A 19009-nucleotide genomic window follows, 5' to 3' on the forward strand; every position below is an offset into this window, starting at 1 on the left:
TCTCAAGATGGCAGTGTCTTGGACCTGCCGAGTATTGGTGATAAGTGCTGCTTAATCTTTTAGGGCTTCCTGTAACGCTTCCCGGTCTCTTTGGGCAGTCCGTGCCTGCTGCTCCATTACAAGTTGCAGTTGTCTTTGTCCTTCCGCTAATTGGGTTATTATTCCCTCTATGGGCACAAGTTGTTTCATGATTCAACACTAAATGGGGGATTATTCTACTTCTGAAACCACTGTAGAGATAATAAGAGGGGGAAGACGCGTAGAAATGCAGATGTGACCGTAAATATTTATTGCTCTTCTGGAGTGAACAGGGAGGAAAAATAAAGGTGACTAAGGAACAGTGCTTTTGGGGTCCTTTCTTATCCCAGCTGAAGGTTCTGTATCCTGTCTTGGGTTTTCTCAGGGTTGATGCTACACCGTCTTAGGGAGTGATATTAAAACATGCTCCCTATCACTGAGTTTGCGCTTCACACTCTTGTGCCACCTCACCACCCCCACCAAAATGACCCCTTTGAGGGTACTTGCCTGAGGCCATGGCCTGTCTCTAGGGCAGTGGCGTCAGGACCCAGGGTGTCCGTGCTGTTCCTTTGGCACCATACATGGAACTCAGCTCGCCTCCTCCCCCTTCACTTGCCTTCGCTGAGAAGTCGTAGGCTCCATCCATCTGGTCCAGATCTCCAGGGAAGTCCTACGTGGGTTTCTGCCCGTCCCTTGAGGATGACATCACAGCGCCTACGTTATTCTCCTTTTCTGCACTGAACCGCTTCCCTTCCTCCTCCTTTGGCAACACTAGACCGCTGTGTCTTTCCTGCAGGTGGGAAGTATCTGCACCATCTGGGTTGTACTTCCTGTCAGTGCCATGGTCCTTCTCACAGTGCATCTCTGATATCTCTACTATTCTACAATGAAGGTGTTTATTTTACATCGCTACCAGTAAGTGAGCAACTTTGCAACTTGTAGAAATCTATGTTTTACCTATCTAAGTTCAATCTGATTCTTTCTTTGTTTGATGACTATTCTCTGGGAAATTTTACTGCCCTTCCCTGGCATCACATCTGTAAAAGAAATGTGTGTGGGGGAGTCAAACGCCTCAAGAAACCTAACACCTACATAAGTACATGAACAAATCCAGCTGTTCTTGAATAGTAACTTGTATTGGGGTCCGCTAGTTGGACAGAAACCACTCGGAACGCATTTGGGAAATAAAGAGCAACTTCAGCTCTGCCTGAGGATGTGTTATATTGGTATCTTACTGAGTTACCTGTGTATCACTAAAAAAAGATGGTAATCTAATGTGTAAATTGCATGAAAATAATAATCCAGAAAGTGTAATTTTGTTTTACAATCCACATGACAGATCTTTTTATTGGTGTGTTAACAACTGGTCTACAGTCTTATTGTTCTTTACTTTCTGCCACAGGTCTTTAATGATTTTGAAATAGAACAGCATCAAGAATGTGCCTATGATCACTTGGAAATATACGATGGTCCAAACAGCAAGTCGCCTTTCCTTGGTCGTTTTTGTGGCAGCAAGGCACCAGATCCTGTCGTGTCAACAACTAACAGAATGTTCCTCAGGTTTTATTCGGATGCCTCTGTTCAAAGAAAAGGATTCCAGGCAAAGCACAGCACAGGTGCATTGTGTATAACAAAGAAACTAAATTGAGTTTACTGTCATGTTCTAGTTGTGTAGCATTTCAGCAAAGATGTCATCATTTCATCGGATATCATAGATGTATTCAATACTACCCGAATACTTACCCGCAGTCTTTGTTACGCTCTTCCTCTTCACAGACCGTATCTCATAAGAGATGGTTCACCTTTGTCACCCTTATCAAAATGCCACCTTGTTGCCACATTAAATGTTCCTGCAAAATGAAAACTATCAGTTTGATTTTGTTTTTTTTGTTTCTCATCTATGTAGGATAGACACTCTCAAAGAGAGATACTGGATCCTTTTTCTTACTACCCTAAAACGGCCACGGTGCTGTAGTGCTAACAAAGGGGGGGGGGGGGGGAATTGGGTCAACTTGATAGACTATTAGGCCTGTGAAATTGGTATAGCGCTTGGCTCCCACGTGCTAATCACATTAACTAAAGGCGGACAAGTTGTTTACAGGTCATAGAGTTAAGAAATAATTATTTTAAAATATTTATAGTTATTTAATGATTTTTTTTAATTTATCTGTGCGAAAAGAAAACGTCCGTCAGATGCCATGTCTGGCTTTTTTCTTTACCGTTCTAATATGGCCAATGCCATGTCAGAATGGAAAAAATAAAAAAAATATGCTGCATGGAAGCGCATAAAGGAAAGCAAGTGGTCTGGTAACAAATTGAAGCTGCTGAGCCCCCACAAATATTTTTTTTTTTAAACGTTGGCACAGATAGTACCTTGTTACTCAAGTGTTAAAGGTGAGACCTATCGGCGCTGCTATACTCGTTTAATTTATTTCAGGTATTTGATATTCTTTGGATCTACATCCAAAGTGTAGAGAAGCCCTTTACAAATATTTTTGGTAGCACAAGTATCTAAAACACCAAATGCAGGGCATAGTGTATGCGGCTTTCGTGAAACGGAATTTGGATGTTACTGATATTTAAATTCAGACATTATCCAAGTAGGAACTTTAGGCACAGTGACAGTGGTTCTTTGCCAAGAACCACACTCTTTTTAGGTCGAGCATTCAAGACCTCTTGTATATCCTTTAATATATACTTTAGTATATACTTCTATGTGTATGTACTTTGTGGGCTCTGGATATCAGGCCTAGGACTTGTCTGTTTCTGCTTAGGGACTTTTTTTCTGTTCAACTGCCTCTATTTAACTGTCTTGATAGAAAACGACCAGTAGAGGTCAGTAAAATACCAGAATTGCTTTCTGCTTGTTTAACTGCCTCTATTTAACTGACTTGATAGAAAACGACCGGTAGAGGTCAGTAAAATACCAGAATTGCTTTTTGCTAAGGGACTTTCTTTTTTAAATTTTTTTGGCAACTGTCTCTATTTAACTTTGTTGATAGAAAATGACCAGCAGAGGTCAGTAAAACACCAGAATTGCTTTTATGCTTGTTTAACTGCCTCATTTAACTGTCTTGATAGAAAACGACCAGTGAAGGTCAGTAAAATACCAGAAATGCTTTCTGCTGAGGGACTTTTGTTTTTTTATTTTACTGGCAACTGCCTCTATTTAACTTTCTTGATAGAAAACGACCAGCAGAGGTCAGAAAAATACCAGAATCACTTTAGCATTCTTTAGACTCCAGTCCATAGAAATCGTCTTCCACAAGAACCCGTAGACAATAATATTTTTTCCAAATCTTGTATTTTCAGTGATATGACCACTGAAGGCCCTGATGTTATATTAAAAACAGATCTTTGGACTATACCATTTCCCACTGAAAGGCAATATTTCTCTCCATGTGTTCCCATTCCTGGCATGTCACTCAGTTTGGTGCTTAATTTCCCTCCATGTTAAAGAACAATAGATGTTTCAGCACCTAGGCTAATGTGCTGCATAGCAAAATACATGTAAGGTCCCAAAGGTGAGACCGATTGCATTGCAAAAAACTAATAACGGAACTAGAAACCAGGGCTCCAAGTTTCAAAGTCGGTTGCTTAACCACTAGACCTTATATCCTCTATTTGTTCACCCAGAAAACACATTCCATGCAGTGTTCACAGTTGCTTCCACATGTTATTGTGGCTGGTTCACCTTCATAAGAGCCAGAGAAGTAGTTACAGCAGGCAGGATCACAGGAACAGTTGTAGAAGTGCCCCTGTTAGGATGTTTGGAAAGCTTCTTTTGTCTGTGTTCCCTCCTCGCTTGTAATTTATGTATTTATTGATAACTTTCTTGGCACCATGTGCAGCTTGTAGGCGGCTTCAGGATGTTTTCTAAACAGAGAATGAATACTTCTTGATAAAGAAACAGGCCTTTTTTATATCAATGTTTACTACTTGTTTCCATGTGCACACTTCAGACGATGCATAGCACCAAGTCTTCAATCAGGCACACTATATACCAGAACATAGGTAAATAAGGAATACCAGCAGCGGTACTGCAACCCAACTTGTGTACATCATCCTCAACACTGTTGCCAAGATATTATTTACCAGTTGGCTTGAACTGGACACCCCCACATGACTTCCACCTCACAATACGCTTACTCGTTCATCAGCACTTCTTCTGTGCCCTCTCGTGCTCCTGTCAGTAATACCAAATATGGAGCATCAGTCGTTGTTCTTTAACTTAACTCTAGTACCTCCTTCAGATGTGATGTCACAAGGCCACATATGATGCAACCTAGCGCTCTGACATCAGTTCCTGTCGTTTTTTCCACAATCTTACAGTTCGAAATGAGATTGACAAAATACTTTCGAATGCAGTGCAAAAAGCTATCTTAGTTCCTTATTAAACATCTCAGACTACTCAGATGGAGGAAGGAGAGCAAATCAGTAAGCAATTGGTAGGTAGACAGAAACATTATCACAAGAGGTAAGTAGCATTTCTCTTATGGATGCTTCTGCCTGCAGATTCCTCACCTCCTGAATCAATATCAGGCAGTACTCACTAGAAGGTGGATCTAAGGAGACTGTTGAACCAAGAAGTCTTGCAATACTGACACTTCAAAGTGGCCGTCCATGCAGACCTCATAGTAAATGGAGTAATGCCTGGTAAAGGTGTGAACAGAACCCCACATCACAACCCAAATGAAAGCCAGGACAGCATGATCCCTCAACAATGGTCACAAAAACGGTATTTGCCCTGATGGAATTTAAACTGGGGCTCTATTTTTTTTTAGCAGATCTTAATGCAAAGAACAATTCACTCGGAAATAGTCAATTTCTGGATCACCTCACCCTCTTTGGAATCATGTTATCGAATGAGAACCAAAGAGCTAGGCATATTGTCGAGTTCAATCGATGTAAAAACTGCAAACACTTTATAGAACCATGCAGTGCAGCCTCCTCTCTGTCAAGATACAGAGGCAGAAAGAATAATGATTAGGTAATGGATTGGCCAACATAAAATGTGAATAACACTGTCAGAAAAAATAAAGCCTATTTTCAGAGCACCAGAGTTTCAGAAGAGAATGATATGAAGGACGGATGCACTCTGAAACATATCTAAGTGATGAACACAGAAACAGCGATTAAGGAAAACAGTCTCAAGGGTCAACTGGGACCAGGTTTGAACATTGAGGCATTTACAAAAATAAGCACCAAGTAAGGTCCAACTTATAGATGAGAAACAGTGAACATATGAGAAAGCCCCTTCAAAGAAAGCAACGGTGATTGGATTGTCAAACACAAAATCCCACAGCAAAGCCTTACTGAGCCAAATATAGCACACCCTTTAACACATCTGCTGAAGAGAAACAACCTTCTCTTTAGTGTACGAAAAACAAAATTTGTCCAGCAATTGTCAACCATAATTTAGCTAGAATAATGGCGTGCAACCAAGATGACATCCCTAGGCGGTAGATCAAAGGAGCTCAGATACCACCTTTACATCTGCAAGCATAAAGCAGCAGGCTCAAATGAAGAACCTGCCCTACCATCATTGGAGGTGATTTACCATGAATGGATATGGTGAGGAGAGAAGGGTAGCAGGCCTTTTTGCCCCCCACATCCACTCGTGCAAATGTGCATGATCCAAGATAAACTGAACCTTGCCCTGACAAAGCTTCATCAGAACACAAGAAATTAGAAGAATGGAAGAAAATGGGTGATAATTGTAATAGTTCCAACCAAAGAGGAATGCATCTCCCAGAGGCCCTTCCTGCTGGAAATGAAGGGTCATTACTATGCCACTAAGTGCTTTAATGAAAGACATGAAATCTTCTAGAGTGGTGCCCTGTTGAGAGAAGATAGCCTGTACTACCTCTCAGTAAATCAACTCGTGGTCAGCAAGATGGCACTCATTGGGATTATCTGCCCTAAAATTCACCGAGCTGGCCAGCTGATTGGCAGTCAACAAGGCGTCATAATTACAGGCCCAAAGCCATAGTGTGAGAGCTTTCAGACACTTGGAATGTGAACAAATGCTAGCTTGCTCGTTTGTGCCGTCTCCCAAAGTATCAAAAGTGTGCCATCAATGTCTCAAACCCTCTGCGAAGTGTGGAAAGCCCTCAGGATGCCTGTACCCCGCTTATCCTTGATGAAGGAGAAGAGGGCCAGTATCTGAAGGTGAGGATTTTAAGTTGATGCAGGAAAACCCCAATTTAAGAGTAAAAAATTGCACCCTGAAGCTGGTCCACTGTCAGCATCAAGTCCGCGATCCATACAAAATACATGTGTCTCTGACCTTTGAAAATGCACCACAATCACTGAAATGATCTCAGTGAAGACACATGGTGCAAACTGATAGTGAGTGAAACCCCTGACAAAGAACGTCTCTGTGAGACTGCACAACCAATGCACACAATATACAACCATTAGAACGAGTGATTATGATCTCCAAACTGCAGGGATAAAAGGAAATGTGCCAGGGAAAACATCACAAAGATGGTCTGCTAAAAGCAAAAATGCCATCTTCACAAAATGCCAAGGGCTTGGGAGTAGCAAACCAACAGACATGCAGAATTACAGGCACAAAGAGCCACACTCAACACAGAGAGCACTTTCTTTCCTACCTCTTCAATCTATTTCGACTGTCTGCTGGGTGGAATGAGGAAAACAAATTGGAGTTATGCTTGGAGCAAGTGTAAACCTGTAATACGAGGCTCCCACATGAAAGGCGAAAGGTGAGAGGGTTAACATTTTAGATTGCCAGGAGCTGGCCGATGACAGTGTCTTTTGATGGCCGGAGCAGAGATCAGCCTATTCCAAATGTGCAAAATAGTACTGAAGATGAGCCTTGTTGTAAAGCAACAGGAGTTCGGATGTGGAAACACTGAGTTGGAAGATTTCTGTACCTAGGTTAGCCTTATGGTCTGCAACTGAAAAGGGCAATTCTAGAACATCATCTGCCTTGCATAGGACTACATTAAAAGGAAGGTAGTCCGCCAAAGAGGCCACCAAATGTCAGTCAACCTCTGCAGAAGAATGCAAGTTACTGGTGTTTTGGAGGCCCAAATACAGATCGCTATCAGTATCCAAATTGTTCACCTGTCATCTTCCTCATAAAAGAGACTTTCTGGACTTTAGATATGGAGCGTGACCCAAAGTTAGTTTTCACTTTGCCATGTGCTTTGGCAAAAGTAGTCCTGCTTCCAGGGAGTACTAAATTGTAGATCTGGAGCTGGTATTGTGGGTGACATTGACTTGATGCCAGAGCAACCAGGAAGGCCTATGGTGGTACAGTAATTGATCCTGGGGCTAGGACAGTATCATGAAAATCAATGGGGCTCAAGTAGAGGCATGATTGGAGATGCTGTACGTGCTCTGGGTCCTGAAGGCCCACTATTGGAAGCCTGATAAAGTCAGAACATAGACTAAAAGGCCTTGGTGAATGCTACCACTTGAGTGGGGTCAGTGCCAGCGGGTCTGGCAGCACAGGAAGCAGAGCTGTGTTTCAACACTGAGCTTTTGTCCTCCAGAGGAGGTATTGAACCCAAAGACGAGAGTTGAGATCAGCGTACAGACCTGCCATCAGACGATCTGCCCCGTGAACAGGAGCGATATGAAAGTGAGGATGGGTCTCCTATTCAGCACCTCACTATTTTTTGTGGGAAGATTTTTCTGAGGACGATCCGTTTTCCCTATACCTGCCACCAGAAAAGGATTTGGAATGTGACCTGAAAAGCTTAAAAACCTCTTCCTTGATAGTCTTTAAATGCATGAACCCACATATATAATAAGACTTCGAGTCATTCTTATTTTCTTTACTGTAATGACAGATGTCAAGGGGATCTCAAATGGACTTCTTCCAAGTGTGACAGGGTTGACATGTTTAGAACATGACATTTTTGGATTTGGCATTTTGCTCTAAAAGCTACTACACTTACATTTTAGAGCAAATGTTGAATGACACTGAAGAGAAAGACTAGATGTTAGAGCACCGGGTGGTGCCATACAATGCTCTTTGACATCACATCCAGAGCAGGCACTGGAGTCGACTTGGAACTATGGCACCACCTACTAATGGAAAAGAGGTGGTTCAACTTTTCAGTCTCTACAGTGCCAGTAGGAGATTCAAAAAGTGAAATATCTGCAGGTAGATGTATCCATCAGAACTACATTTTTATGCAAGGTTCCACTCTGAAATTGGAAGTAAACAAAGCAATGCAACATAATACATCCACATTACACAGGTAGTAAAACAAATCATGATTATTAGTCTCAAAGAACTTAAACCTCTGATGAGGGGTGTACAACTGGTTTAAATGCGGTGTGATTTAATTTAACTTAAACAAATATCAAGATGATTATAAATGTCTTAATGATGAAATAGACTCTCAAGGTAAATTAAGATATGTGATCTCTGGGAAACTAAAGCAAATTAATGTAAATCTACAAACGGTTTACACAGCAAGTGTTATGTTATCTTACAGGGCATCATTGTGACAAAAGAAAAATGTAAGTGAAGAAGGAAATTATTAGTTTTGCCAAATTACCATGCCAATTTTGTTCATATGCTGGTGAACTGTTCTAATATCAAGTAATAACAGAACAACACAGCTAAAAGAATATTCATGATATTAAGTATTGAAATGTAACAGCCTACAGGGTCAACTTTGCTTATATCGAAGACAGGGACAATGTTGTTGAATTATCTGTGGTGGTTGGTATTAGGGGACAGTTGCTGATAGCATTACTGCCCATATGCTGCCAGGAGATTTTCATTGAACTTCCTATCTGTTTGCACTATTTCCTTTGGCTTGTACGGAAGGACGGTCAAAAAACTGAAGTAATGTAAAGGAGAAGGGCTAATCACTAATTATGGCCTGAGTAATTAGTATATAAATAATGATTAATTTTGGCATGCAATTACTTACTCTTCATTGTATGGTGCTTGGGGCCTATCAGAACAGCAGTAAAGATTATCCCTGGGAAAAGTACTCTTCCAACTTTTTCATCAAGGAATGCCTAACGAAGATGTAAATGTATATTTAGGCTTGAAGAAAAAGAAACTACACTAATATTACATGGAAACAATTTCAGAACATTTATGGCGAGAGAGGGTGTTTATTCTTAATCTCAGAAAGTACTCCATTTTGATCCATTTTGATCCTTAATCATATCACATTTTGCCTGCCCTTGGTCAGTTGCCTTCTTTTGAATTACACACTATAAATACCATTCATATATCCATACATATGTTGTAGTCTTGTTAGGATCATGTAACTGTAATTGCTCTATTTCTTTCATCTGCACCCTGTGCCTTCTGTAATTTTATTTACTGGACCCCTTAGTATGCCTCATATAAATGCAGTATGATTTATCTCATGCTTTGTTTAATTGTGAATGTTATTAACCTAAATTTGAGAGATTTAATTGCCCTTGATCTATGTGTTTGGTTTTAAAAATAAATGTTTTGAAAAAATGACTTGTATTAGGCTTTATCTTCAGTTTTTAATGTAAACTGTGAATTCAGTGGTGCATAGCCTGCCAAGTCACTCTGTTAGATATGATGCATTAACTTTTGCGCAATTTTGAAGCAATCTAAAATGTATGCTTTTCCTCTAGAATGTGGCGGACGCCTGAAGGCAGAAGTTAAAACAAAAGACCTTTATTCCCATGCCCAATTTGGTGATAATAACTATCCCGGACAGTCGGATTGTAATTGGGTGATAGTAGCAGATGATGGATATGGGGTAGAAGTGATATTTCAGACTTTTGAAACTGAAGAAGAAGCAGACTGCGGCTACGACTACTTGGAAATCTATGATGGATATGACAACACAGCACCCAGACTTGGAAGATACTGTGGATCAGGGGTATGTTTTAGAAACCGTGTATATTGTATTTCAGATTTACTTACAAAGAGCATAATGACCATTTATGCAATGGTCACGGATCTTAGTTTAAAAAGATTCTACATTAAATGAAAGACTGGAGACTGTTCAAGTTTCCTAGCAGTAAAACATGGTATAGATGGGAAATACCTTTAGAAAAAGCAAAAGTGTAGAAAGGGTTTGGGATATACTTGAAATTGATCCTTTTTACTCTGACGTCTTTGTATCACATTTTCAAAATATGCCATCAAAGAAGGCCCTACTGCCCATTTGCGCTATGGCTGTTTTATTGGTGTTTCATAGAGGTGGAATGTAATAATTAGACCGAGTAACCAATTTACATACTGCAGTGGTAAACTGTAAGAATGCAATGTGTTGTCCATATTCATTTATCTTTAAAACAGCTGCTATTGTACAGTTGCGATACATTGCTAATAGAATGATGTTATCTTTGAGTTTGTTGTTTACTGACTCTTTTGTAATATTTAGCAAGGAATCCATTTCAACAAAGAAGTACTGCCCTCAACCTCACATCCTGCTATCATAATGTAGTTCCACATGGCCAGCCTATATTTTGGTCCAGCGATCATTTTGGTAAATGGCCAGAAGGTTTGAAAACTGTCTACAAGTACCTCTGAAAAGAGAAGAAAAAGACAACAGCAGAGCAAATGGCTCTCATACCACAGACATCTGCTTGCAAACAAATATTGAGCATGGAGTTTAACTACACAAGGCTACCAATCTCATGCCACCAATCTCATTTCATGACCCATACATTTCCATAAACACAGATCCGTTAAACAGAACGCTTAACATTTGCTATATTCTAAAGTGGATTATGTTTCCGTTTAGTGTGTTGCTAATTGTACCATAAAACTGTTAGATTTTTTTAAGCTACTTAGATTTTACAGCATATTCATCTCGTCAACCCTTTTATTTGACAATAGAGAATAATATAGGGCACTGAGAATAAGACAGTATCTATCTGGTTCTGTTGTTTTTCCATAACTTGGATGTACACCTCAAAATATTTGCTTGACATTTTCTCAAGAGTTTGTATAGATGTGGAATATATATTGTTTTTTAGGCTCAGACCTCTATTCAAAGGAGAAATTTCAAAATGTTAGATTTTGTTAAAACATGTTATAACCTTGAATTGTACTGTCTTCCTTCTACAAGAAAAGAAGTTGGGCATAATAACACCATAGAAATACCAAACGATTTACTCACAAAACTAATAACATAGTAATATACAAATAATCAAATTCAAACACATCAAAATACCATTAATACCAGCATAAATGTATAATGCTGATTAAATAGGATTATCTTAAATCCAGCATAAAATGAAAATGTGCCCATGAGAAAGAGCAATCAATAGATTATGAACAATGGCAGTGACCCTTCGAAATAGATAGTAAAAGGGTGATGAATTATACTGTGTCTTCTTCCAAAGGGAAATGTACATAATCTCATAGCCAAATGGAGATATATTTTTAGAATATCCCATACATACAAGAAGTACTTGGGTAATAAGTAGACTAATAGAACTGAGGTATCTCTTTTTTCTGTTTCCCCTTACTGATGAAGCCGGATAAAAATATTTTAGATTCGTAATCCTCTTGGCATTGATAACAATCCTTAGACTGAATTATTGAAAGCTGCCATTATATGGAAAAGTAGCTATGGGTATAATTAAAATTTAAGTTCCATGTACACATTGTGAACAAAGTGTGGATAAACACAGTCTAGATATTTTGCATTCAAATAATATTTTGACATTGAAGAACATTTCAATCAATTTTTCTAGGTAGGGTTTATTAAGCCATGAACTTTTCTTATTTATCTTTTCAAAACGTTCCTTCTTTGAGCTGAACCTCGAAGAGAAGATAGATGCATCCAAAAATATGCTAAACCTAAAAGTACCGGCTTGAATGCACATAATTAAATTGATGGGCTTCCTCATTATTAATAATTGCAATGATGAAATGATACATATTAATTCCAACAATGCCTCAGAAAAGGATTTTAGGTCCCTTGTAACCCAAAAGTGTGCCAATAGGTATTAAAGATGCAACAGATTCCTAACTCATAAAATGTAGTTCAAAGTAAAGGGAGATTGCTTGAGTGCCAACCAGATGCCTCCACAAAGTTTTCAAGAACTGATTTTCAGAGGCTATCAACGTTAACATTTTTTGTATAAACATATTTCTGCACAACAATATGCTGCTGCTTAAGCTTTGGATTTATACCGCTTGAAAGCTAATGGTGTTTCTCTGGCAACGCACCCAGAAGCAGTTGTTTATATGGCTCATGTGCGATGTGATGTAAGATCATTACTTTTATCAATATGTTTTACACATCCGATATTTGCAGATATTTAGTTGCCTATGTGCCCTATATCTGAAACTTTTTAAAATCTTCCACCTTCTATTGGCGTTTTAGATTTTAAAGAATTGTGTGGATGTTTAGGTAGGTTATTTTGTTTTCTTGGTGTTACAGTAAGCTCTCTAGGGGAACAAATGAGTAAAGTGGTTTGGTAAGTGTGCTTGAAATAAAGAGGGACTCATTAGCAAACAATAGATCTATCATCTTGTCCCCACGCAGCTGACTGGATGGGAAACAACACTTTTAGTCTTCAGGGAAATTAAGGTTTGGGCAAGGGCACAGCGTTGACATACAAATCTAATTACAGAAAGTAGTTGTGTTATATCATTCCATGCACCACATCTAACTTTGCTGAAATTATATGCATTGAGATCAATCAAAACATTCAGCACTTAAACTGGAAGGCATGTATCACTGAATATCCTCCACAGTTTGTCATGAGGAACATTATCAGTTGCTGACTTCGAGTCAATGGATGCAATGTACAGGAAGGTTTTCATCAGCACAGCGTATTTGTGAATGATACGATGGCAGTGAAGGACTATATTGCTGACTTTGTTTTCTAAACCCTGGCTGAGGGTCAGAATATATGCTTTTTTGTTTGAATCAAAAACAAAGTGCACTAAAATACCTAGGATAGGATAAGATGTTGGAGTGCAATCTGAGGCCGATTGGTGTTAGACCAATGATTCCTGAAGCTGTTCTTTAAGACTTGGATAATCATAGCACCCAGTGGCTGCTCGTAGAGAGAGTGCTGCGGGGCGGTGGGGCGGGGCAGGGGAGGGGCAGGGTGGGGTGTAGTTGAGTCGGACATACGATGGCAAGGAGTAAAGTAAATAAATAAATAAATAAAACTATTTACCTTGCGCTCACTGCATCGCCAACTCGGCGATGCAGCGAGCACAAGGTAAATTGTTCTATTTATTTATTCACTTACTTTACTCCTTGCCGTCATATGTCTGACTCCACTACCCCCTCAACCTGCCCCTCCCCCTCCCCACCACCCTGCAGCACTCCCTCTGCGAGCTGCCACTAATAGCACCCTGCCAAGAGTTGGGCTCTGAGCAACAATTTTTTTTTAGATATCACAGCTTTTTCAGATACAGGTCAATTTGTACTTTTATCAGGTTCATCAATTGCCTGTTGAGCTTCAGCCAGAGAGAACTAAATATCTTCTTTAGCAAATACATTTACAAAAAATGAGGTTTCAATATAGGCAAAGAATAGTGATGAGATATCAGCTCTATCATTGTTAAGACCAGAAAGCTCCTGAAGCCTTTGCCTAACCAGTTTACAATCAGAATCATGTGTTGCAATGTCTAGTGACACACGACTCAACTTTCAATAATATTGAAAAATGTAGGTACTAATTAAAGGTATGTCACTTTGAGTATAGACATGATTGTAATGTAGACAGAGGGCAGAGTGTTGGATACATCAATGTGAGCCCATTCCAACATTCTTTGAGTCTTTGGTAAAGTACCAATGTCAGTTCATGGCCGCTTCAGAACCGTTCTATGGGTAACTATGATTTAGAAGGCCCCAGAGTCGCACATAAGCACTCAGGATTACTGTTAGCTCATTTTTCTATGGTTGCATTGCAACCTGCATACTCATATCCAAAATATTATAAGACCTCATTATTAAGTCTTTTCAAGCCTTCGCAAGGTTGAGATCTGAAGCTCTATGCCCGCTGCAGAACCACAGCTCATGTACTGTGCATTGTCATAGACTTTGTTTTCCAAGGTACAGGCTGTTTGAGGGCACCTTGCAGTCGGTGCCGTTGATGCAGCGCAACTAATACAAATCCTTTACAAACATCACTCAACCCAGGAAAACTCACACACCAATTATTCATCAGTGGGGCCCATAACACCGAAAACAGACATTCACTTAGTTTTCCGGATAAGTGACAAGCTGACAAGCTGCAAGACAACTAAAGAAACTTTTTAGTGGCTGTGATTAATTTCAATTGGTCGATTGGAGGGGTGGTGATGGTCACCTCATTGTCCTCCTTGCCTAAACAAGTTCCTTAAATTTCATATTCATACGCATCCTTGTGACTTGTCATGTTCCACCATTTGTAACAACTGTATTATTCATAAATGCTGTAGTCCAAATCCCTGCATCAGTTTCCCAGGCTTTTGTACAGAGACTCTTGGCATCCTCTTCCTAGGCCAGTGCAGCCTTGACATCTCTCACTCCAGGCATAGGCCATGACTCGTGACTGTAACTTTCATTCTGCTCATGTGCAGGAGCCATCTTGGTAATACGTGATCATCCTCTCTCGGCAGCAGCCATTTTCTAGGCGAGGCCTAGCAGGCCCGAACAGAACTAATGTGAAAACAACATAGCAGAAATTAGATATAGCAAATAAGCCCTTCTGTTTACCACCCACCATTTTAATGACCCGTGTTAGGTGTTACCTGGCATTTAAGCAACATTTAAAGCCGTTTTACTTACCATCTGCATTCTTTGCCACAATATTTAGCTACACAACAAATATATGCAATTTGCTTCTATTTTCTACACGAAGCACAAAGCTATGTTAGTCTAAGTTCACATCTGTAAGTAAATTAGATTTTTGCATATGCCAGTTAGTTTTCCCGCGTGTAGTGTCTAATTAAAGGTGCATTGATTGATTAATACATTCATTCAAACAATTAGTAAATTAGGGTTATGCAGTCATTGACTTTGAAGGGGGTACAACATTTTTTGTATTTTCCCCTGCTCCATCAATTCTCTTCTTTGGTGATTTTTAATATCACCACAAAACCATCTCTACCATTTTATCAGAAGTCATGTTTCTTGTCCTTTTTATTTTGTTAGTTTAAACAATTGTATTCTTTACATACTGTCTCTTAGTTTTGTTGTACATTTTCTCTTTAAATTCTTCTACTTCAATCTGTCCCATTTCCCGTTCCCTTTGTTTATTTTTCTCATTTTGTCTTTTTACCCTATTTTCTCCTTTTCTTTTTCTAATACATACACGTGCTAATTTCAATATTAATGTCATTAATATAACTATAGTCACTGGTATTAATATTTTCCCAACTAATCAACTACCTACTTCTGTGAACCATTTCTTTACTGAGGAAAACCTCTTACCAAGTTTCTCCCAAGCACCTGTAGCCTTCAGTGGGGTAATTTCTTCATGCAATTCAGTAATATTTTTTATATACTTTTGAATATTCTGACTTTCATCAGGAATGTAAGTGCAACAATGTTGTACTTTCAGCATTCCACAGACTCCTCCCTCTTTTGCCAAAAGAATATCAAGGGCAAGTCGATTTTGCATCACCATGGCTCTCATGGCAACCATCTCGGTATTTACCATCAATAACCCTCCAGCAGTATTCGTTGATAAACAATCTACTATTGTTGACAATTTCTGAATAATTGTATGCATTAAAAGATACACCCACTGCTGGTATCAATGCTCCAAAAATGTCACCTATTATCTCCGAAAAACTTTCCCTTCTTCTACGTGTTAGTGGTTTACCTATTTCGTGAAGTTATGTCTAAATGCATATTCTAATGTTAGTTGTTTTGTTTCTAAGAAAAATTCTCCAAATACTTTACCAGGCTTCACCTTGTTTAGTTCAGAAACGACAGAAATTTTTAGCAAAAACAGCATCCATATCAGTATAGTAATATTCTAGTTTATCTGTCCTATAAAAGAAACTAGCTAACACACTGCAAGTTATTCCATATGTCAAAGGAAGGTGATATGTTACACCCTCTGTCACAGACGCAGGTAACTGCATACAGACATAGCAATCCTTAACATCCATTGTCACAACGTATTCATATAAATGTTTTGTAAAAACATTCTTAGAAAAATCATTTATTGACCTGTCTCTATGTGTCTCAGTATTATCTATCAGTGTTGCAGTATCCTTTGCGTTATGTGCCTTATCATTTTTTGTTTTATTGGTCAATCCAGATGTATTTTCTGCAGCTAATCTAAGTGGGATGACTATTGCTAAAATGAACCAAATAAGCATCAGTAAACCTGTACAGTAAAAACACATTCTACACCATCTGTGTAGAAAACTATACCTAGCTCTTCTATTTTCAATTTCTGCCATGATAAACAATAATATAAGATATGTACAGAAACTGTATCTCTCCACGCTCAGAAAGTATATGGCCTCTGAACCAATTGCTCTTTCAAATCTTTTTCAAGTTCATCCGTTTGTCTTTTATCTGGCTTCTTCAGTCTCTTCAGGATGGACACAATTCACCTTCACCCTCCTGTTTACAATTTTCTTTTGAGTTCTCTTGACTGCTATCCACCTCTTCAATGTCAGGCAGTGCTATGTAAGTCCATTCAGGCGATTTATATTTCAAATTAGGTCTCTTTACTCTTTTCGGTCTCTGCAATTGTCCTTTATCCAAATGTATTTGATTTCTTTGACTTATTTCATTCACTTGTTCTTCCTGTTCTTTATTCAAATGTATTATCTTGTATCTCAGTCTTTTATATTCATTGGGCCAATTATCTCCTTATCGTGGCCTCTTTAGTCCAGCCTCTGTTTCCGCGCGTTCCCCTTTCCAAGCTCTCTTTCTTGGTCCTCCCCTTTGTCTTAATTCTTCTTCACTTTCTTCTGATTCTGTTTCAGACCTTACTTCGTTCTCCTTAATTTTGAACTTTATGATTACTAATTCACCATCTGAATTTTGATTTCTTTCGATTACTGTTTAAGGGATTTCCTCAAAACTTGTACTTGGCTGTTCGACATCACTGTGAATTATTTCTGTCTCTTCTGTTTCAATATCAATTGTCTAATTTTCAATGTCCTCAGTTTGCTTTTCAATGTCCTCAGTTTGCTTTTCAAAGTCCTCAGTTTGGTTTTCACCAAATTCAGTTTGTTCTGTTTCAGATGTCGAACTAGTATCCGATATTTCCAGATGTCGACTTACAGGTCGATCTTCAGGATTTGGAACTCTGATTGTTTCAGTTTCTGTCTCAGATGCCGAACTGGTGTCTGATATTTCCAGATGTCGGCTCACAGGTCGATCTCCAGGATCTTGGACTTAGATCGTATGACTGGCATGAACCCAGTTTTTCACACCTGCACAGCACACTTCACTGCTGTGTTAGTCACTAGAATCACTTGTCGTGGTTTGTCCCAGCGAGGAACCTGCCAATTTCTTCTTCGGTGGACTTTTATGCAGACCCAGTCTTCCGGACTCAGATCATGACCTAGGTTTCTTTCATGTGTGATCGCATCCAATCCAACCTGATGAAACACAGAATGCACTACATCAGCCAATCCTTTGCAATAGTCCAGAATAAGATCATCAGTTATAGTCAGCAGTTTGTTGACAGGTACGAATGCTTGTCTCATTACTCGTCCCATTATTATTTAATGCGGACTCAAACCAGTTTTTCTGTCTGGCACGCCTCTCATGCTCATAAGCACAAGAGGTAGGGCATCTGGCCATTTGAGTCCTGTGGCAAGACACATTTTCCCTAGCCTATTCTTGATCGTGACATTTACTTGCTCAACCACCCCAGAAGCCTCTGGTCTGTAGGCACAATGCAGCTTTTGTTGAATGTCTAATGCTTCACATATCAGCTGAATGACCGCATTTTGAAAATGACTTCCTCTATCTGTTTCTATTGTGACTGGAAAACCATATCTAGGAATTAATTCTCTCATCAGGAGTTTAGCTACAGTAACTCCATCATTCCTTCTTGTCGGATATACCTCCACCCAACGAGAAAACAAACAGACAATTACCAAGACATATCTCAATCTGTTACTTGGGGGCATTTCAACGAAATCTAGTTGCATTCTGGTGAAAGGACTGCCCTCTCGTCCTATTGTTCCTAGACTCACTACTGTTTTCCTTCCTGGATTCAATTGTTGACATATAAGACATCTTTGACAAAGACTTTCAGCTATAACCCTAAATTTTGGGTTGTACCAAGTCTGTTTGCAGAGTCTAATCATTGCATCTCTACCTATGTGTGCCTGTCCATGGTACATCCGTGCCATATAAGAGATCATGCTATCAGGCATGGCTGGCCTTTCATCCCTGTAAACCCAGACTCCATCTTCTTCTCTTTGTCTGCAGCCTGATTTTATCCATATCTCTTTTTCCTCATCACCTGCTTCTTCCTGCAATTGTCTCACTTCTTCCCACGTTTCAACTGTGTTAGTAAACATCAAAGGACATGAAACATGTTCTTTTTCCCTTCTCCGATTCATTGAGGTTGTATGTCTGGCACAATACTGAGATATTTCGTCTGCGTGCCAATTGCCCTCTGTAATGTAGTCATCACCATTTTTGTGTGCAGCACACTTCACGACTGCAATCCGTTTAGGCAGCTGTATCGCCTCAAGCAACAATTTCACAAATTCACCATTTCTAATTGGAGATCCTGAAGAAGTGATGAATCCCCTCTGTGACCAGATCTGTCCGAAATCATGCACCACTCCAAAGCCATACTGGCTATCCGTGATTACAGTGATTCGGAAATTTCTTCCCAGTTTACAAGCTCGAATCAGAGCAATCCGCTCGGCAACTTGGGCCGAACGTATTCCTCTCAAACAAGATGCTTCCATGATGTCTGCCACTGTACATACAGCATATGCGGCACTCAAAATTCCCTCAAGCATGATCCATCCACAAACATCACATAATCTGATTCTTCCAGAGGTTCATCTTTGATGTCAGGGCGAGGCTTTGTACAGAATTCAAGTACATCC

The 19009-nt window shown here is 39.5% G+C and overlaps 1 protein-coding gene across 1 annotated transcript in view; it reads left to right on the plus strand.

Moving 5' to 3' along the window:
* Nucleotides 1-19009, plus strand: part of TLL2 (tolloid like 2) — a 2438103-nt gene that overhangs the window by 2364048 nt on the left and 55046 nt on the right. Inside the window, exons 19-20 of the mRNA XM_085603672.1 lie at nt 1421-1634; nt 9631-9881. Coding sequence (XP_085459798.1) covers nt 1421-1634; nt 9631-9881 — 465 coding nt within the window. The remainder of the gene's footprint in view (nt 1-1420; nt 1635-9630; nt 9882-19009) is intronic.

Source organism: Triturus cristatus, chromosome 1_2, assembly GCF_964204655.1.
Source record: "Triturus cristatus chromosome 1_2, aTriCri1.1, whole genome shotgun sequence".
In the NCBI taxonomy this organism is placed as follows: domain Eukaryota; kingdom Metazoa; phylum Chordata; class Amphibia; order Caudata; family Salamandridae; genus Triturus; species Triturus cristatus.